Source organism: Leptonychotes weddellii, chromosome 8 (assembly GCF_054177405.1).
Source record: "Leptonychotes weddellii isolate Sample4059 chromosome 8, ASM5417740v2, whole genome shotgun sequence".
Taxonomy (NCBI): domain Eukaryota; kingdom Metazoa; phylum Chordata; class Mammalia; order Carnivora; family Phocidae; genus Leptonychotes; species Leptonychotes weddellii.
This window is the reverse complement of record NC_138376.1, coordinates 41,054,323-41,076,910: the sequence shown is the minus strand read 5'-3', so window position 1 is coordinate 41,076,910 and position 22,588 is coordinate 41,054,323. Positions and strand designations below refer to the sequence as shown.

At 41.7% G+C, this 22,588-nt stretch overlaps 1 protein-coding gene and 1 long non-coding RNA gene across 2 annotated transcripts in view; both read left to right on the top strand.

Moving 5' to 3' along the window:
* Positions 1–22,168, top strand: part of LOC145723017 (uncharacterized) — a 49,925-nt gene extending 27,757 nt beyond the window's left edge. The window contains exon 3 of the long non-coding RNA XR_014147723.1: positions 21,922–22,168. This is a non-coding gene — a long non-coding RNA (uncharacterized LOC145723017). The remainder of the gene's footprint in view (positions 1–21,921) is intronic.
* On the top strand, positions 207–1,303 carry LOC102745112 (S-phase kinase-associated protein 1-like). The gene is given in 3 exon segments (XM_031020294.2): positions 207–422; positions 424–650; positions 872–1,303. Coding segments are annotated over 3 exon segments (489 nt in total). The 5' UTR covers positions 207–312; the 3' UTR covers positions 1,024–1,303.
* Positions 22,169–22,588: the final 420 nt, after the last annotated feature.

Here is a 22,588-nt window from a genome sequence, read left to right as displayed (position 1 = left end):
TTGAAGTAGTTCTCAGTTGAACTTAGAGCTTCAAAAGAAGGGGAGGGCTATAAGTTGATTTACACCCAACTGTATGATGTTTAGCATTTGTTTCTCTGATGAAGTTACTGAATGCAAAATAGAAACGGCCGGTAAAACATACCATCATGTTCTGGTTAAGCCCTAAGCCAGTAATTAGTGCAAATCTGGAGAAATATTTTATTAGAAACTTTAGTTACTGAGTGGCCTTGTTCTCCGCCTTTCTCTTCTCATAGCTGAGGCTGCTCTGTTCTTGTCAGCCTACAGCCTGCAGTCTGCCTGAGACTGAGCACCATGCCTTCAATTAAGTTGCAGAGTTCCAATGGAGAGATATTTGAGGTTGATGTTGAAATTGCCAAACAGTCTGTGACTATCAAGACCATGTTGGAAGATTTGGGAATGGATTGAAGGAGATGATGACCCAGTTCCTCTACCAAATGTTAACGCAGCAATATTAAAAAAGGTCATTCAGTGGTGCACCCACCACAAGGATGACCCCCCTCCTCCCGAGGATGATGAGAACGAAGAAAAGCGGACAGATGATATCCCTGTTTGGGACCAAGAATTCCTGAAAGTTGACCAAGGAACACTTTTTGAACTTATTCTGGCTGCGAACTACTTAGACATCAAAGGTTTGCTTGATGTTGGGTGCCTGGGTTGCTCAGTCGTTAAGCGTCTGCCTTCGGCTCAGGTCATGATCCCAGGGTCCTGGGATCAAGTCCCACATCGGGCTCCCTGCTCGGCGGGAAGCCTGCTTCTCCCTCTCCCACTCCCCCTGCTTGTGTTCCTGCTCTCGCTATCTCTCTCTCTGTCAAATAAATAAATAAAATCTTTAAAAACAAAAACAAAAAAGGTTTGCTTGATGTTACATGCAAGACCATTGCCAATATGATCAAGGGGAAAACTCCTGAGGAGATCCGCAAGACCCTCAATATCAAAAATGACTTTACTGAAGAAGAGGAAGCCCGGGTATGCAAAGAGAACCAATGGTGTGAAGAGAAGTGAAATGTTATGCCTGACACTATAACACTGTAAGGATTGTTCCAAATACTAGTTCCACTGCTCTGTTTATAATTGTTAATATTAGACAAGCAGTAGACAAATGGCAGCAGCAAATCAGTTCTTTAAGCAGAATATTGTCCTCCTTGCATGTGTAGTTTGAGTACAGATTCCAAACTTATGGCTGAGTTTCTTCTAGTATGATCAAAAGTTTCTTTTTTCTTTGCTCTAAATAAACCTGAACTGTGGGTTCTCTGTAGAAGGTGGCATTTTGGGCTTTCCGAAACTCTCTTTGTAAAGCAATTTTTGCCTAGTTTATTGTCTAGTTAACTTTAGTTTAATGACCTTTTAAAAGTCGGCATTGTGAATAAAACAAGTTGAAAAACGTTTTCTGAAATAGAATTAACAACATATTCTCTTTATTCATGAGTTGGAAACTGGAAAAAGGCTACCTGAGGTAAATGTTTTGAGTGGGGTTATTAGGATGTCTTCCAGCTTCCTGGAGTCAAGGAGTATCACTGGTATTGATTAGCCTGTATGTAGTAGGGCTCCCTTAATTGGATGTAAGGACTTGTTATTGCATTTTTAATCCTCAGCTTTGAATATGTTGGCTAGAGACTCAGTTACTACTCAATTTGTGGTTTGGGGGGGAATATAACTAGCCGGTCTGTTAGCTTTTCGATGAAAAAAGACAAATAACCCATGTGATTATGTCTTCTTATAATCATTGATCCCATGTGGGGGAAACTTCTCACTACTTGCATATAAAAAATAATTTAACCTTTAACGTTAAAATGTCTGGCAAAACCTAGAAAGCATCCATCATGAATGCAAGATACTTTCAGTAAAAAGTAAGTTACGTAGTAGGTGATAAATGGTTTGCTTTTGTGTACTTAACTGTGTCTCTTCACTTACTATTAAATGAGTTAAGTATATGTACCTTTCTGTAGCTGGAGACAGCTTGCAGGAAGTTTCTGTCCTAGCTCGCTGGAGGCTGCTGACCTAACCATTGGATTCTGATAGACTTGTGTCTCTTCTGATTGTCATGATCGGTTCCCTGGAGCCAGTGCTTCAGTTCTTAACTGGTGCACGTGGCCGCACAGGACTGCGCTCATTGTTCCCAGCCTCTGCCCTACAGTAGAATGAAGTTTTCTTGGTGCTTGAGATGGCTCACAAATTGTTATGTCTTTTTCTTTCCTCCTTGTGCTCCCTTTTCTCTTGCTTTCCCATTTAGCATCATCTGTATTCACATGTAGTCCTGCATTCTCTTCGTGTTTCCTGTGAGCTGTTTTGGCTCAGATTATTTGCTGATAGTAGTTTGCCTTTATACTTCACTTCTTATTTGCCCTGAATCTGTATCTTGTTTAATAAAATCCCACATACTGTCAAAAAAAAAAAAAAAAAAAACTTTAGTTACCGACAGGCTGCCTCTAGGTCCTGTGCACACTCTCAGATGGCCCTCTCTTGCTCCCTCTCATGTGTCCCCATGCAGGGGAGGCCACAAAGTCATGACAAGGCTGTCTAAAGAAGAAAGCCATCATAGAATGACAAAGCTCTCCGACTCCCTTCCACAGTGAGCCCAGACGGACTGTTAACCTTAAAAAAATAAAACTGCTAGCTATTTTACTGGCAAAAGATGGGTTTATTTGGGAATAGCAGAGAATTGCCATCCAGAACAAGGAAGCTACAGCAAAACCCTAGGCAAAGCCACAGAATAAAGGAGAGGAAGGCTCTTTGAGAGAGCAAAGGGGGATGTTGGAAAGGCTGTTATGAACAAGAAGTGCATTGGACTAAACTGAGAGTTTGATGTACAGTGGCTTTTATGGACTGAGTTGTAACAGTCTGTCATTGGCTGAACTATTGCTGCTGCAGGAGGAAGAAAACCTTTCTTCCTCCTGCTGGCGTAGTAAAGTAGAGAACACATGCAAAGTCCGACTCTTCCTGTTGGATTTGCAATTGATGTGAGTGATAGGATCTGCGAGCTCCTCCTTCCAGCCTCCCGACTCCATTCTAAAGGAGATTTCCCTTTATCAATTTTCACAAGCTGCAGTGTAGGGTTGGACCCACTGACAGACAAGAGTAAGGGAATATGGGGGCATACGGAATTTTCCCTTTTTTGGTAATCTTAAGAACTGTGCCTGGTTGTAAGGAGCCCATTGGTCAGTTAGGGCCTATGGCTTAATAAGCTTGTTTGCATCAGGTCAATAGCCGCTGTGGACCCTTTTGCCTTGCTCAAGGTTCCATGGCTTAAGCCTAAAAGTGGCCTCTACAATTTGGTGTTTAGATGCAATTTGTTGGCCCCTTTGGAATCCTGCAATTCCTTCCAAAGATGCTGGCTGTGTCCTTAGAATGTGTTCCTGAGTGCCCTGGGTTCCGTTCCCTTTTTCTCAAATCTGTATTTGTCTCACCAGCACTGTGGGTATCTGAAGGCCCAGCATCGTACACAAGACAGCCAAAGTGATAATGTTGTTAGTAACAAATAGCATAAAATAATTTTCATTTCTGATTATGTAAGTAATGCTATGTAGAAGGTACCAGAAGTGTGATCTGCAGACCAGCAGCATCAGCATCACCATGAGCTTATTGGAAATGCAGAAACTCAGGCCAAATCCCAGACTTAAATCAGAATCTGTAAGCTGAGGTTCCCAGGTGATTCGCCTACTAAAGTTTGGGAAATACTGCTGTAGATGACCTGAAGGCCACAGCTATGTTAGATCCTGAATGCCTTTGTCGTCCTGCCTTCATGAGGCCTGATGGTATGCATCTTCCTGTGCATAGTAAGTGCTATATGTCTGTGTATCATTATTATTAGAACACAGTAAATAGCTTTTGCTCATCCAGACTGGTGACTCTGTAGAACTGGGAGAAAGTGAGTTTTGGGGATAGTGCCAGGAACTGATTCCTTCCCATGTCTCACCCAATCCATCCCTCAGATGACTTGTGCTAGTGGTTTACCTTTTACATAGAATCTGGTGGACAAATTCATGTCTTCATCTATGGATCTCTTACACCTAAATTTTCTGAGTTAATAAAATATAATGAGTTTTAAAATTGTAATTTCGGAAAGCTGTTTGTTACTTAGTGATGAATAGCAGACATAAAGGGAAATGGTGGGGCGGTGGGGGGGTGGGAGCGGATGCCGAAGAAGAATGAAAGGAAAGGATGGAGGTGGGAGGGAAAAGCAGGCCTGAGAGCTTTGAGAAAATCTGGTCAGCTTCAAAAGGCTGTGGCCGGGTTAAGATAAAATATGCAAGTGGCCACCAGTGAGTGATAGGATAATGAGTGAATTTTATTTTCTTCTTTCTGCTCTTCAGTATTTACGAAGTCTTCTACAATGAATGGGTATTGTTTTTATTACGAGGAAAAAATGGCATGTGTTTTTTTAAAATTAATCAAATATGTCATTGGGAAACTCCAGATAACAAAGTTGTTCAGGGAGGCAGGAATTCAAATGAATAGTAACTGCATGTACAGTGGGAGAGAGGCTATGCCAGGGTAAAAATCTGATGCTCATTTACTGTAAAAGACCACCAAGAATTTCAAATGCATAATTCAGTAAAAGCATTAGCCTCAAAACAACTTTCTCACAGCTCTCCGGTTTCGGGGTTAACTTTGCTTGGCAAGTAGATTTTCATCACATGGAAAGAGCTAGAGGATAGGGAGGCTTGTGGCAGAGACCACAAATCCTCAGAAGCCCACCTTCTAACAGCTCAGTGTGGGCTTTGGCCACAAGTGTTTGGTTTCCGAGGGAGATGTTTCATGTGGAGCAACCCAAGAGCCTGGGGCCAGTGAGGACCTGCACGTGTAAATCATGCGCCCTAGCACCATGCCCTGACTTTGAGAACCGGGTTCTCCCTGATGTACAAAGTTATCATACCCTAAAATTCGGCATTTTTCTGAACCCCCAAGCCTATGTTTCCATAGAAACTCTGTTATGATTATTGAATAGGATTCCACGTTCCAGTTGGGTTTTCAAAGATATTTTGCATCCTTTTCCTCATTTAATACTCGTACAGACTTAATTTCTTTTTATCTCTGCTTCAAAAGGAGAAGTATTGAAATCTATCAGCTTCTGAGATGGGAATAGTAAACTCTCCCAGTATGACTTAGGAGTTTGCCAATCTCTCCTTGTGACATCAGTTGTTTTTTTTTTTTTTCTTCACAAATCTATTTTATATCTCTGTTGCTAGGTACATATATGTTTGTTAGAGTTTCTTGGGTTCTTTTTTCGTTTGTTTAAACAAGCTCCAGGCCCAATAAGGGGCTGGAACTCATGACCCTGAGATCGAGAGTGGCATGCTCTACTGACTGAGCCAGCCAGGGGCCCCCTATTGGATTACTTTTTTTTTATTATTAATAGCTATCATTTATTGGGCATTTAAAAGTGCTTTGTATTCAAGTATTGTTACAAGTTGACAAATGGGGAATCATCTGCACTTGATCAAGGAAGATAAGCTAATTTGTATTTTTTTTAATTATGTTATATCACCATACATTACATCATTAGTTTTTGATGTAGTGATCCATGATTCATTGTTTGCGTATAACACCCAGTGCTCCATTCAATACGTGCCCTCTTTAATACCCATCACCAGGCTAACCCATCCCCCCACCCCCCTTCGCTCTAGAACCCTCAGTTTGTTTCTCAGAGTCCGTAGTCTCTCATGGTTCATCTCCCCCTCCGATTTCCCCCCCTTCATTCTTCCCCTCCTGCTATCTTAGACCTGTACCTCTGAAATAAATAATACATTATATGTTAAAAAAAAAAAAAAAGAAGATAGCTAGATTATTTCTATTATGACATAACATGCCTCTATTCCTTAAGGGCTGATGTTTTACTTGGCAGGTGCTGCGAGGGCACCCAGGGCAGTGCAGGTGAGGAAGAAAGAAGTGAGATAAGGACAAATGCAAGGCCATGTGAAGCAATGAGTTACTCCACCGGCCAGGGTACTTCCCAGATAGCTCAGAAAGCATAGCTTTCACTGTTCTCCGGTAGGATTTTCTCCACAAGGTTTACGAGAAAGGACACCTGGCTACCTCCTCCCTCCCACTTACCCTTGACTGAGTCTTATCCCACTGGGACCTAATTCCCCCCTATGTCAGTGTTGTCATCTGGCCCTTAAAAAGCTCCCAGGAAGCCAGCCCCAATGTCCAGAAATGTGGCCTCCCATCCAAATCTAGAGCAGAGTGGAGTAGAGGTGGATGAGGTACTTGAGAAACTCTGAGAAGGTAGACAAGATTTATGTCTGGTACATCTCTAGTAACATATGTTCTCATGTAATAATAATACCCTGAGGTCAATTCAACAAAAACGGACATCCCCCCCCGCCAAAAAAAGACTGAAAAACTCAAAATCAATTCAGTAAACATGTGTTGAGGACTTAGCTTGTGCAAGTCACCATGCTAGATACCCTGAGGGGGAAATGATGCACAAGGACTGATTCGGGGCCTCATGGGAGATGAGCCATCTCTGGAACAAAGATTTCGGGTTCAGACAGACCAAGATTTGAATTTCTGCTCTGCTCCTTAGTGCTTTGTGAATTTGAATAAAATATTTAACTTGCTAAGGCTTGGTTTCCTGAGGAGAATAACAGTTGTTGCCTTACAGGATTGTTCTAAGACTGAAACGAAATAACAATGTTCAAGTAGCCAGTACATTTGATTACTGTTAAGTGTTATTTCCCTCTCAGAGGCTTAACTCAAGGGGTCAATTCAGATAATTACAAAAACATCCATTCTAGGCAAAGGATGAACAAAGGACTTTGAAACAGAGAAAGGAAAAGAGAATTTAAGCCATGGAAGCTCTGGGAAGGCTTCCAGGTCTGTAGTAAAAGAGAAAGAATCCCTTCCCCTTTCCTGGTGCATGATCATCCCTTGGCAAATTTTCTCTTTTGGCAAACTTGGTCTTTGGCCCCCTACTTGCCTTGTGTACCCGTCTCCTGCTCATGTTTCCTCTGTCCTTTCGAACCTTAGGTGGTGTTAAGCCCGTCCACGTTGCCTGACTTGGAGGTGCAGGCAGTGTGGGCCGCGCTCCCCTGACACAACTCCCTTGCCTTTGGAGGTACTGCTATTTGTTCAAAAGCACACGGATTACACTAATCCCAATCAAGCTGCGTGACTGGTGGTGGCCTTTACCCTCCTAATGTTTTGTACTTCTTCCTCACTGAAGCTCATTTCACCAAGACAAATCTAATCACAATCACTCCCATGAGAGTCTACCCATTGAGAGAGCTCCCCCAAGCTTTGTTGGCTTTTCAGGATCTTCCTTTCACCACCCTTGGATCCATAGGTTCTCTGGAAGCTGCTAGGTTTTCCATGGCAGCTTTCCTGGAGGAGTTCTGGCCAGCTGAGCATCGATGCTACCTTTCAGGGAGCAGGTGTTTACCAGTCAAGGGCTATTTGTTCACAGACCATGGAGGAGCTAGGCTTCCATGCTGCTCCCCTACGTTTTCCAATCATAAAATGTCCTCTCATAAAAATCCTTTCTCAGCATTTTCCTTAGCATATATTCCATATATTAAAGATAGCATCCAATATTTTGGTTAAGGAGAGACCTGAAGAGCAGCAACACTTTTAATTTCCTGTTTGAAAAATCCTAGTATTCACATAAGAAACATGTGAAAACAAACTCCTTATTTGATCAGATAAAAGGGGTGAGGCTTATGAGGAATTATGACACACACTTCACCTTCACATGGTCATTTCTCCTATGTTCCCAGTTAGCCTGAGTCTTTCTCTACAGTGAGCCCAGGATGAAATGGCTCCTATCTTAACATTTATTCTTCTCACCTGATATTTCAAGAAGTCTGCCAGTAGAGAGTGAGAAGACCAACTGCGCAAACCTTAGAGGGTACTTTGAATTTAATTTAGCAAGGTCTTCCAGAAATGCTACAGCCCATTGCTAAATGATTCTCCCGCCCTGCCTTGTGATGGCGGTGGTAGATCTAGGAGGGAGCAGAGGCAATGGGCCATAGTAGAAGAGCACTGGATTGACACTGGGACAAGGTATTTGCTGAACCACTTCATAGCTGTATGTATGACACAACCAACTTGCTCAATCTTAGGGGGCCTCTTTTTCTCACATTTGAAATGTCAGTGGCAAAAAAAAAAAAAAAAGTAAAAAGTAAAATGTCAGTGACAAGCCATACCCATGAGATCAAGAAGAAATGAGATCATCTGACTCGTACGGCATTTGAATACCTGTGTGCTGGACACCGTGCTAAGTGCTGGGGATGTAGATTTGAGCATGATAAAATACCCGCTCTCGGGGCGCCTGGGTGGCTCAGTGGTTAAAGCGTCTGCCTTCGGCTCAGGTCATGATTCCAGGGTCCTGGGATCGAGCCCCGCATCGGGCTCCCTGCCTGGCCGGGAGCCTGCTTCTCCCTCTCCCACTCCTCCTGCTTGTGTTCCCTCTCTCGCTGTGTCTCTCTCTGTCAAATAAATAAAATCTTAAAAAAAAAAAAAAAATACCCGCTCTCGATAAGTGCAGACACTGGTAGGAAAGTCAAACATGTAAATAGGTATATCCGGTGTTGTAGAAGTTTATTCCACAGTGGTTCACAAGATGGGAGATTATATCAGACACACATAGGGAGCTTTTCAAATTACACACAGTCACCCCCAGGGGAAAGGTACTGCACTGTCAGTAATTCTCACTTCTTTAAAACCGCTACGACACCTATTTAGCAGTGGAAGGCATGTAATTTAAGTCAACTCCCTGGCATTTTCCATATAACCCTTTCCCATCCCAGATCCCTAGAACCTCTTCTGTATACAATATCCTCAGGCAAAGTAAGTCACCACCTAACCTTCAACTTCAACTTGCTTGCTAGTGACTGAAGTCTGTATCTGCAGCCCAGATTGCTCTGCTGAGCTCCAAAACAACTGACTACTGGTGGATATCTATCTTCTGGATGATCCACTGGTTCCTTGTTTGCAATTAAAAGTGACACTTAACTCCGGGCCCTTCTCTCTTCTTCTGGTGGACCTTTTCCTCCCGTATCCCCCACTGTCCTGAAGGACATACACTTTGCCCAAACTAACTACCTTGGAGTCATCCTAGACCCTTTCCGTCTTTGCATCATTTTTAGTCAGCCACCAAATCCTATAAATGCTATCTCTGAAACACGCAGTATATATCCCCAGCTCTCTATTCCCACTGCCCTGATCCTAGTTAAAATCTGCAATAATCTGTAATCATTTTTCTCCACAATGATCTTCTTGTCTACTTCAGACTGTTATTCTCTCTAAACTATAATGTGCCTTTCCCCCCGGTAAATCTGGTGATGTCATCCCCAGCTAAAATTCACCCAATGATTTGTCCTCCTTCCTCTTAACCCCAACACCCACAACTGTGTCTTACCTTTTTGCTGCCTGATCAATTCTGGAGCAGGGTGAGGGCCTGATAGGCCTCATAAGATGCCTTTAAACCCTTGAATATTTCTATCTACTGTGCCAGCCATAGAGTAGAGATGACATCCTGTAAATGAATTAGAATGAAAGAAAATAAACCCAGTTGAAGAGAAGGGGCTTCAACAGTTGCACAGAAACCCCTTCGCTACTATAAATATTTAGCACAGGAAGGCCACACCCTGCCACATTCAGTGTGTAGTTTTCATGTTCTAAACTCTCGGTGTTCCATCATTACTCCTGTAGCGGCAGTCTTTTCTTCTGTTGCATGGGAGTTTCTCTCTATTAAATAAGCCTCTCTGTTGGAAGAACGCTTATGGCAATGACTATAATTACAACCCAGGGCTGAGCTGGAAAATGCAGTGATGTGACAGCTTTTGTGATAGGAAGGGTAGAGAAAGAATGAAAGCTTATAATTTTCTTGGAGGTATCTTGAAGTCTGACAGTAGCCCTGCCCTTATGATGTAAATGTGCAGTGACCTGGAGACTCAGGACAGAATAAGCCAGGCAGACATGCCAAGTCCCTGCTACATGGTCTACTAGTCAGCAAGCCAGAAAGACATGGCACAGTGCTGAACTCTCTGACTTCTTAAAAGGGAATGGTCTAGAATGGTTGTTCCCTCCATTTTGGAATAATGTCAAAATGTTTCATTCGTCATATGAAATGAGGGGTTTTTTACACATCATTTGAGAAAATACATAATGATCCGAGCAACTACACATTTGTTATTATGTTGAAATAAATGTGTTTCATTAATTACACTCGCATTTATAGATACCTGAAAAACAGAACATACATTTTTTTTTAAAAAAAAGGATTTATTCAGTCTGCTAACCAAGTTTGGCCCCTTATGTATTTGATGACATTTGCAGCAGCCCAGAAATCTGTGATTTCCTTCTCCCCGTCACTGCCCCCACTTCAAGGTCACAGACTTGGAATAGTGTGTTCCTTACATTCATTCATTTGTTCATTTGTTTAATTGAATCTTTTCATATATAAAGCATAGTGGCCTACTATATTTTGGCCATCATGCTAGGGATCATAGATACAAAGTCAAATCCTACCCGGTACCTGGCCTTGAGGAACTTAAATCCATCTGAGGAGACAGATATATAAATCTGTAACAGTACAACAGGCACAAAAGAGGATATGGTTGATCAGTTGCACTCAGGGGAGTTATTAGAAAAGCTTTCGTGTAAGAGGTCTATCTGTCAGCTATTGCCACAATAATGCTGCACAACAAATTAAAGACATGATGACTTAATACTTCCGAGGCTTCTGCATATAGTCTGCAAGAGGATGGCCCATTCCCTGGGCTGTGCTTGACTCCAGGCTTTGGGCTCCATTCTCAAAGTTGCAGGTTGGGTTCAGATCTGCTCTACATGGTCCTCATCCTCCTTGGACCAGATGTTCTCATAGTGCATCACTAACAAGCAAGAGAGCCCGACAGTGCAACCATTGTTCCAGTCCCTGCTCTTGCTGCAGTCACTAAAATTCCATTGGCCAAAGCAAGTAACCTGGCTAAGCCCGAAGTCAAGGAGTAGGGAAGTATACTCGACCTTTCCATAATATGGATATGGATGCTACTACAGGGAAGTAAAGAACTGGGACCAAAAGTGAACTTACCACAGGAGAAACCTTTGATCTATATTCCGAGAGATGGTTATGAGTTTATATTAGGTGGACCTAAGTATCTGAAATATGAATCAGGAGAAATAAAGGAACCTTAGTGCACAGTATTTGGCTTGAAAGAAATGTTCTGACAGGAGTTGGGGCTTTTCCGGAGATCCCTACTCGGTGTCTGTCATGGAATACACTGGGGCCATTAGTGAGTGAGGATGAGCACAGCCTATGCATGCCAGAGCTAGAATGATGTGGAGGAGCTTTAATGAAGGACCTCATCCTACTGATTCTAGACCCAGATTTACCATGAGAGGGCAGTGTTTTTAACCCAGTGTCTCTGGTTTGACGACCATGAAATCTAGAAGAAGAAAAGCAGGACTCACATTCTCACCGCCTTCTGCACTAACCCATTCTTCATGCTGTTGTCTTCAGAGTATTGAGGTTGTGGTTTGTACATACTGGTTTCTTTCCTATTGCCTCTGTAAACAAATCATCACAAATGTAATGGCTTAAAAACAACACAAATTTATTTTTTTTTAATTTTTTACACAAATTTATTATTATTTATTAGTTCTGAAAAGGGTCTTATGGGCTAAAGTCGGGCTGTTGGCATGGCTGCATTCCTTCTGGAAAGTCTAGGAGAGAATCTGTTTTCTTACCTTTGCCAGCTTCTAGAAGCCAAGAGCATTCATTTGGTTTGTGGTTCCTTCCTCCATCTTCAAAGCCAGCAGTGCAGCATCTTCAACTTTCTCTGACTCTGAACTTCTGCCTCCCTCTTCCACCTTCAAAAGACCCTCTGTGATTATATTGGGCCCACCTAGTTAATCCAGGATGATCTCCTTATTTTAGGACTAGCTGGTTTGCAACCTTCATTCCACCTACAACCTTAATTCCTCCCTGCCACACAACATAGGCACGTGGACGGGTTTGAAAGGTCATTATTCTGCCTCCCACATGGTTGAGGGAGAGGGGGTGATGAACAATGCCTCACATTGGTATTATGCTTTATGACATACCAAGACTTCCGTTTCTTCATGCTCTCACTTTTGAATCAGCAGCATAGAAAGCCGAGAACCAGGTGCCTGCCTTCGGCTCAGGTCATGATCCCGGGGTCCTGGGATCGAGTCCCACACCTGGCTCCCTGCTCGGCGGGAAGCCGGCTTCTCCCTCTCCCACTCCCACTCCCCCTGCTTGTGTTCCTGCTCTCGCTATCTCTCTCTCTGTCAAATAAATAAATAAAATCTTAAAAAAAAAAAAAAAAGAAAGCCAAGAACCATTTTGTAAGTGAATAAATTGTAACTCAGATACATTAAGTGTCAACACAGGCTAGCATAATAGTTACTTGCTGCTTGTTCAATTACCTCCGAGTCCTCTGAATGTATCTAACTTGGCCCCTGTCTCCCTCTGTTGCAATTATTTGTTACATGTCTGTCTCACCACCTCAAGGCAGGCGTGGTGTCATTTCACGCTCTGCGCCTTAGCAGTTAAGGATGGTGAAAGAAAAGTGTTCATTAGACACTTATTGTGTCCATCATGTGCCAGGGACTCTTTATGTGATTTGTAATTTATTCTTCCCCATCCTTGGAGATGAGTAAACGTGGGCTCAAGGCCACACAGCTCTCAGCACAGAACAGGGCTGGAATTCACACCGAGATCTGCCTGACTCCAAAGCCAGCCTTCTTTCCGTGCTTCTTATGAGCCAGAGGTCCCTCAACTGAGTTTTAAAGAAGAGACCTGGATTTAAGTGTCTGAAATCAAGACTTATAGACACATGGAGCAGTTACAATGCCATCTTTCTGTTTCTAAATGACTGACTTTTCTAATGGAGAAAATGTCCAACCCCCATCTTGGTTTCAACAGCAATGGGTGTGTGGTCTTGGTCAATTCACTGCCTCTCTGAGCTAGTTTCTTTTATATTGAGGAGGTTGGAGTAGGTGACCTCTAAGTTTCCCTCTGTGATTTGAGACTTGTTGATATTCACACAGGTTAGTATAGGAAGCGATGGGACTGGGATACAAATTTTGTGTTCAGAGCAGGGCACCTTTTCTCATTATCCCTACTGAGTCTGTGGACTATTCCAGTATTAAGAGAGAACTTTGGAAAGAAAAGTACATGATTAATACATTTGTCCAAATCCATAGAATGTACAACACCAAGAGTGAACTGTAGATTTTGGGTCAGTATGATGTGTCAATGTAGGTTCACCAATTTTAACAAATGCTGATGATGGGGGAGGTGTGCCTGCGTGGGAGGAGGGGTATCAGGGACAATCTCCGTACCTTCCCCTCAAGTCCGTTGTGAACCTAAAACTGATTAAGTTTTAATATGATAAGGTCTATTTCTCTAAAGCTACATATATTCTGGCCAAATAAACTATGACACTTTAAAACTGTTTCCATTTTTCAAAGATGTAGTGTATTTCTTTGAACTGTTTTCATTGCCTTTTTAAACTGAAACTTACGCAATAATTCAAACATTTTTAAAGGGAAATAACATGATACCCATGTACCCAGTACCCAAATTTAACAAATATTTATATTATATAATACCTATTTCAATTTTTATAGAAATACAACATTATAGATAAAATAAAGTGCCCTAATCTCATACTCTTTCTCATACTTCCCAAAGGAAAATTATTACCCTGAAGCTGGTGTGTAATCTCCTTAATTTGAACAAATACATTCATATCCATAACACCTTTATATGTTGTTTTGAGTATTTTTGAAACTTGTAAATGGCATCATGCAAGAAAGATTCTGTTAACAATTTTTTTCATTCAATGTTTTAGTTTTAAGATTCATCCGTGTTAATATGTGTACATCTGCTCTATTCATTTTAATTGCTGTGCTGTATTTCACTGTATGACTATGTTTATTATCCACTATGGTAGTAAATTTCAATTTTTTTATATTTAAAAACAGTGCTGCACTGAATATTCTCCTCTAAATGCATCTCCTTGTTCCTGTGGGCTAGAAATACCTAGCAGGGCTCCTCCAAGCATGGACCAAAGACCGTTACTAGTTAATGACTAGAAAGTACAGAAATTGAGAAGAGGCATTTAGAAACTTAAGAAGCAAATCACCTGAGTACTTTGATGTCTACTGAACTAATAATAAAAAAAAAAAGTATTCAGGCTTGTATTTTGTCTGTTTTTAAGGTTCATTTGTTTTATGTTTTTACTGTATTTTACAAAAATATTGATCCTCAACAGGTTGGAATTTTAACACTTGGTTTTTCAGAGAGTTTGAGGATCTTGATACATTTTCTACCTAGAAGTGACATGTCTGACTTGACGAGTAGGTGCATCTTTAGTTCTATAAGGTGTTAACAAATTGCACTCCAGAATGGTCAAACCAATTTCCAATCTCATCTGCATTATATGAGAGTTTCCTTTTTTCCCAGTTGTGTTGTCAGACTTTAAAATCTTTGCCAATATGATATCTGTGGAAAAATATTTCATCTTAATTATAACATTTATCTGATTAATAGTGAAGTTGGACACCTATGTGTTTGTTAGGTTCCCATTTGTGTGACTCTGATCAGGTAGATTTTCTCAGTTTCTAATTGTGGGGAGAATATGCCTGTAACCAGCTAGCTGTGGGAGGTAAAGTATTATAACAGGTATAACTGGTTTTGACTAGGAAAAGCCTAGAATAGCTAGTTTTGACTTGATGAAGGACAGGAAAAGCTTGTTGTAGCAAATTAATGCATACATAGTTACTTTAGTGTCTTTCCTGGTATTTTGGGGTTTTGGACAATGATTCAGTCATCGCCACTAAGACATTACAGTGGAGTGATTTTCACGGAGAATTCTGTACCTGTCATCTAGTTCTGATAGCCAGTGAGTTTCTGGTCCTAATGAGGTTGATGACACCGAGTGAGACTGAATTCACCTGTGAACTTAGTTATTTTCTGGAGCTTCGATCTGACCTCTCACTCACTCTACCTTTGACATGGGTGAAAGAGCTGGGGAAAAGGTGTGGAGGTGGGCATGCTGAACCAGGCATTCCCTTCCAATCACCCTGTAGTCAGCCTGGTTTTTTTTTTTTTTGTCTCCTCGTTCTTTTTATAACCTTTAGTGAAAGAGGTGTGTTAAAATCTCCCATAATGATTATGAATTTATCTATTTCTCCTTTTTAGTTCTGAGAATGTTATTTCCTCTCTTTTGAGGTTATGTTATTAAGTCCACACACAAAACAATTGTGATAATATTCCAAAGAACCACTCCAACAGGCAAGCCTGAGTGTTGGGTTATCCAGGAGACATGGAAAGACCCCTGGCCTTGAGTGCTCACATAGCTCATTTTTGCTCTGTTGTTCTTAGATGTTAGTGGCCTTCTTGTGGTTTGGTACATGCTTAACAAACTCCTGCATTGGGGCCTTTGAATTTTCCATTCCCTGCCCCCGGAACACCCTTCTAGGTGTCCTCAAGGCTTGCGTCAGTGAAAGATGTGAAGCACACAGAATTATGCCTGGTCACAGCAGTTACTGTAAGAGGAGGGAAGGAATGGTATGAGTTCAAGTGTAAGGAGTGCTTCATGGACAGCCTAGAGAAAATCTGAACGGGGACGGAGAAAAGCATATTTTAGTAGTAAACCAATGAACAGAGCTGTGAAGGTGAGAGCTTCTCTAGAAACGTCATAATGACACCAGGGTTAAGGTAGGAAAATGGTAGGTAGTAGGTAAAAAGACTGGAAAAATAAGTTGAATCACAAAATAAAGGTCCATGAGGACTAGGCAAAGGATTTTGGACTTTACATTATAACTCCTCTTCCCGGACTCTTGACTTCCTTCCATACTAGAATATCAGATTCCTGAGGACATACCCAGAAAGATGCCCTGTACAGAACAAGCAAGCAATGCTCCATGTACTGGTGATGAAGCCTTAGGCCATGGGTGAGGTTATCTGGGTTCGAATCTTGTTCCATCCCTTCCTTACTGTATGGCCTTGGACAAGGTGCCTAAATACATCTACCTCCTAATCTGTACAAAGGGGCTGAGGTACCAGCCTCACTGGGTAGTTGGGAGGATTAGCCTGTTATATATAAATGACTTGCTGTACACTTATCATATAGTAAACATTAGCTGTTATTAATTTAGAAAATTCCTAATTTCATTATTTGAATCTTGAATGATTCAAAATTCTGCCCTAAGGGAGACATTTGTAAGTAGGGTTGGAGGAAGAGAACTTACACCAGCCCACCCAACCTAATAATTATACCCTATCCCACAGCTCTTTCCAATTTCTTTGTGACAAGTATTGTCTCTGTTTCCAAATTTTGCTCAATCAAATGACAACATGGCAATGACTGCTGGGATTTTGATCTGTTTCCATGACACCTAAAACTTAATAAATAAGGAAAGGGTGATTGGGAGGCCTTGTATTCTGGTCATCACTTTGCTTCCAAGAGCTATTTCTCCTTGTTTCTCCCCCCTCCCAACCCTTAGCTATTCAAGGGATGGTTAGAAATCAGCTGTGTGCGATTCTATAGCAGTTGATTTTCCCAACTGATGCGTTTTATAGGTGACTAGTGCGGAACAGAGTACCTTGCCATCAAGAACAAGAAGTAAGGAGACTTACTTAGAGCAAGTAAAACAAAACCTAAAATGCAACATAGATGCAACAGAAAAGCTTTCCCGTTCCTGATTTGTGTTCTGACTTGTCGTGAAGTGTGTACTCAAAGAGCTTGATGGGATAGGCGGACAGCGCCAGCACTGAGACAACACTGCCACCACGAAAAGTCACCTGACAAACCTGAATCTTGCAAAGAGTCGCGCCATTCGTGGCTCTGACGCTAAGATTAAATTACGACCGTGCCCCAGGAAAGCAGACCTCTGCCAGGATCCTCCTCCGACTGAGTGTTCTTCATGTCTGAGCTTAACCTTCTCAACGCTTCTCTCGAGGTCTATTTTCAGTTGTTATATGAAGGATTAATGAAAGTAACTCCTTCTAATGTGATTAATGTTTCAGAAATATGTCCCATCGTAGAATTCATTGTAGAAGACCCTGACTTCATAGAGAAAGGTCTTCAAAAAATAAGGTAAAGGAAATAAAATCATAGATGTCTGAGTATAAACACTGAAATTTTTTCTTTTGATATTCAATAACGAATCTTGGCCAATGAGTGTTTATTTCAAAAGAAAACACATGCACAGTAGCCTTCCTACAATGGTAGGAAACGACATAGCTATTTAAATATTGAATTAATGTGGGGTGCCTAGGTGGCGCAGTTGGTTGAGCACTGACTCTTGGTTTTGGCTCAGGTCATGATCTCAGGGTCATGGGATCCAGCCCCAGGTTGAGCCCCACATGAAGCCCCTGGGGTCAGGCTCTGCGCTCAGCGGGGAGTCTGCTTGAGGATTCTGTCTCCCTCTGCCTTCCCGCCTACCCTGCTCTCGAGCACGCTCTCTCTCACTCTTAAATAAATAAATACATCTTTAAAAAAATAAATATTGAATTAATGCAAATTAAGGTGTAAATGTTGGTATTGTTCACTTAGTGCAGAGATGGACTGCACATTTTACCCTTACTCTAGTCTCAGTAATATTTTCTGTTGAGCCATGATGACAAATCTGTCCTCTTTTTGGGGACCCAGTTTTCAAATCATTGTAAAAGAAGGGGGATAATACCACTGACCTCACATCATTATTATGAAAATAGAGCAAAATCAAGTAAACAATAGTTTTAAAACTATTAAGAGTATGGAATTATTAATGAGTAATAGTACAAGAAAAGGAACACAGTAAATTCCAGTCTTCTAGTATGATCACATAAATACATGCATACACGCATAAATGGCTATGTATTTGTTCTTGTTAACTTGAAGCACAGCTTTATAGATCTATACCTAAAAAAGGTATCCAGGAATTTTACAATTAAAGCTAGAGATTTTTCTGTCAATATATCAAGCACTTCCTTTATTTTCTAAAACCATGATAGCAAATTTTATATTTACTGAACCAGAACATAATTAGTGGTTATTCTCATGAACACAGTCAGGATTCTATAAAAACAACAGGTGCAAGAACTCGTAGACAGTCATTAATGGCAAAAGCTCTGAGGATTTGGACCCAGAGCTATAAAATACCACAGAAGCAGGTGTTCTAGGTATTCCTACGGCTCATGTAAGCACTTAGAAATATTTGATGTGGTGGATGGCAGCCTGCTTAACGACGAGGCTGAACAAGACAGTTAGCAAGAGGATTAGTGACGTGCGGGAAGCTGGAGATTGGAGAACAGAAAAGGTACCATCAGAGCCCCAGCTGCGGCCAAATCTGGCAGAGTTGCTTTCTGTGTTCCCAGGACTGTCTGTCTGCTCTGGTGTCTCACTCAGATTCCTTATGTTCTCCACCAGCTGGACTGCACACTGTCTTCATACTGGGGAGCCCTTCGCTAGCTTCTCTCATGATTGGCTCCTTCTCATTTCTTAGGGCTCAGCTTGTGCTACTTCCTCAAGGAAACTAACACCTCCCAGTCCCCATATTTCTGGGTAGCCTTTATTACCATCTGCAGCTATGTTATTCAATCATTTGTTTACTGTTCACGGTGCATTGCTGCCCACCAGAAGGTGAGCTTTATAAGAGGAAGAACTCCATCCCCAACAGTTTCTGCATCATAGGAAACATCCATCAAACAACTGATGAATGGGGGCACCCAAATGGCTCAGTCTGTTAAGCGTCAGACTCTTGATCTCCGCTCAGGTCTTGATCTCAGGGTCTTGAGTTCAAGCCCCCTGTTGGGCTCCACACTGGGCGTGGAGCCTACTTAAAAAAACAAAACAAACATAAACCCTGATGAATGAATGAATACATTAATCTCCAAGGCCCCCGACGTCTCGACCATTTTCTCCTTGGTCATCTCTTCCCTTAAAAAACAGAAGTTTTGTTCTTGATTCACTGCAGTCCAGCCTTCCCCATTTTTGAGGTGACAGTATGTTAACGGTGGCTGAGTCTCATTAGCATGTTAGCACTGAATATGACCACCCTTTCACCTAATGAAATGATGTCACCTAGTTAAAATTCTTCTGTGCTCTGGCTCTTAGAGTGCATAGGGGTGTCCATTTCTAACTATATAGACAATTGTAGTGCCTCCAACTATAAAACACTTAGAAATGCTGAATGAATTATACCAAACTTTCTTCTAAATGCATGGCTGAGGTTACAAGAAACTGTGGGAAAGTATGAGAAAGCAGCCAAAACTGAAAACCAGAGCAACACAGAGGATGTAAGTACATGGTTGTTCTGAGGAGGAAGCAGGAGACAGAAGAGAATGTTCACCCAGTAGCCCAAAGCTTGGTATATAAATATGCACATGGAGACAGGAGATGCGGCCCAGGCCTCATGCAAGGCATGGAACTCAAAGTACCATGTTTTCAGAGCAAATATATAGCTTGCTGAAGGACCATGCCTCTAATCCAGGCCTCACAGGATCTTCACAGATAAAGGCTCACTGGATATAAACTCACAGTCTAAAATTCTAAAACACAGGCCACGGTGAGCAAGACCCCACAGACACCACGAATAGCATGACTGGATGCCTAAGAGTTTAAGACATAAAACACTAAGAATCAGGAGACAAATAAAACTGCAAAGATGAGGGCGGGGGGGAAGAAACAAACACAAAGATGCATTTGTTGAAATTAAAAACTCTAAATAGACAGGTTTGGAAGAGCTAAGAGAGCACTGTCATACCAGAGGGTAGGTGTGAGTATGAATCACAGGGAGATTAAGAGATGAAAAATATGAAGAGAGATGAAGAGACATTGAGGACGAGATGAAATGTTACCTAACAGGAGTTCCAGAAGGAAAATATATTTAAAAAAAAAGAAGAGGCAAGATTGGAAGGTATAATGACTAAGTATTTTCCAAGATGTATGAAACACATAGGTCATCTGATTCAGAAAGTTCACAAAGTCCTGACCAAGATAAGTAAAAGTAAATCCACTCCTAACACACTGTAGTGAAACAGCAGAGTAGCAAAGACAAAGATCTTAGCAGCAAAAGTCAGAAAAATGTACCCGAAATGTACAATGAGTAGATTGATAGGAGAATTCTCAATAGCAACACTGTAAGTCAGAAGACTGTGCACTCATATCTTCAAGGTGCTGACAGAATATAGTCATCAAGCTACAATTCTATGCCAGACTAAATTATCATTAAAGTAATAATAATAATAATTGGGGGCGCACCTATAACAAACTCTACTTCAGGAAGAACAAAATTGAATTAAAATGGAAGGAGTGATATGCAAAAAGGCATAATAAGCAAAGAAATTAATAAATATTTAGATAATTCTAAATAAGCCTTGATTGTATAAAGCTACATCATAATGATTGGTTTGCGATTTTAAAAAAGAGGATGGAATTAAAACAGGATGGAGGAGATTTTGGCTGAGAGTGTTCTAAAGTCTTTCAATTAGTTGGGAGGTGAGACATTTGTTAACCTTGAAAAGTTGAAAGGCACATGTGTGCGATCAAATGTTAACTACCACCATTACCAATAGAAATGTATATGTATTTCAAGATAGAGTTTTCAAATCAGTAGGTGCTGTCAAAAAGCTTGTGGTCTAGTATGGCTGACAAAGTATTTCATAGCATCAGAGCCGACATTCTACCTGCTTTATGAAAGGTCCTCCCCTCCTCCAAACAGACTTAGAAGTTCATTCCTCTCTCTTCTTTGGGGCCATGGACAAACCTCCTGGAGAGCACATTGTAATGGCCGGTTTCTCAGTGCCTTCCTCACCATTATATCCCAGGGCCTGGCAGAGAGCTGGTGTTCTCATGCTTGTAGAACGAATGGATGCAACTTACTCAAGGTCACATGGCTACTGAGGGGCAGATACGAATGAGAACTCAGATCTTTGCTCACCCAGGCTTGTTCCTTTTGGGAAAAAAAAAAAAAAATGTTGTATCTGAAAAAAATCATTGTGTCCCATGAAAGCAGTAGCTGCTTGATTAAAGTGTTAAGAAATCCAAGATCAAAATGCCAATGAAAACAGAAAAATTCACATCAGTAACTGTTGCCAATCTTCTGTTTAAAGAAAATCCACACTTCACAGGTTATGCTAGTTAGAGAATAAGAGTGCTAGAACACTCCCTGATTTTTTCAGGGAATTTGACCATATCTATCCCAAGGCAGCCTCTCTAGGAGCATGATCCCAGGTTATAGAGAGGATCCCTACCCACTAGCTGAGAATTAAGATGCCTTGTTAAAATGCAGTGTGCCTTGAGACCCTACTGGTGATCAGCTAAAGAGGTGGAAGGTGGAAGGGCTGAGAGCTAGCCGAGAAGTTGCTCTTGGAAGGTTCTGCACTGAATAAGCAGGGAAGGAAGAGGAATTGAAGGGAGGGCAGATGGGGAGGGCAAGAAGCTAAAGATGAAGGAAGATACCAAATACCTATTTCATAATTTTGCTCAGACCAACTCCATTCAGATTTTCAGCCCCAGAACCCACATTTTAAAATGGGAAGTTCCACATTTGCTCTCCCTGATCTCACAACAAAATTAAAGAGTGGGAAGGAAGTGGAAGATCTTTTGAGATTCTTCGGTGGGCACCTGCCATTAGAGAGAATCTCAAAGCTATGTCTCCATGCAGCATTTTCTCCAGCCCTTATCAGTGAAGAGCCAAGAGGGGCAGGTTATTCCAAAGGCAGCTTTCCTTCAAGAGGAGGATGGTGACAGATGGCAGTAAGGGGAAGTAAGGACTGGGGGTGGGCAGCCCTGCACAGGAGGGAAAAGGAGGCATTGAGGATGAGAGCTCGAGTTTGGGTTCCTGTCTAAACTTAACAGAGGTCAGAGTCTTGCTATGTCCAGGTATATGCCTTTGGCAAAAAGATTAATGTTCTTAAATCAGCTTCTTCCCTCCCCATAGGTAATCCTTTCTCTCCTTAACCTGTCTCCCACGTGAAGAAACACCAGAAAGCAAACACACTTGCCAAAAGGACTAAAAGAGGTGTGTGTGTGTGTGTGTGTGTGTGTTTAATGTGTTATCAGGAATGGACAGAGGAAGGGGCACCTGGGTGGCTCAGTCGTTAAGCATCTGCCTTCGGCTCAGGTCATAATCCCGGGGTCCTGGGATCGAGCCCTGCATCGGGCTCCCTGCTTGGCGGGAGGCCTGCTTCTCTCTCTCCCACCCCCTCTGCTTGTGTTCCCTCTCTCGCTGTGTCTCTGTCAAATAAATAAATAAAATCTTTAAAAAAAAAAAAAAGAATGGACAGAGGAATTTGGGCGGCAGGAATACTGAAGTTACTAAGGTTAATTTTCTATCCATCTGTCAACTTTGAGGTACCAGATGAATCGCTCTTTTTTCATTAATTAATCTCTTTGACACTTTTCACAGGATTGTGGAGCTTTACCAGAGGGGGATTTCATCACTATCATTAAGTGGAATAAAGTGGAAACCTACAGGCTCCCAAGCAGATCTGTTTTTCCACAGTTAGCATTTCAGTCAAAGCCTTAACTCTGCAAAAGGAAAGCATAATGTGGAACAAGGACTGTTCTGCCCCTGGTTCTCTGGGGCTCTGAAGGAGCCGATTGTG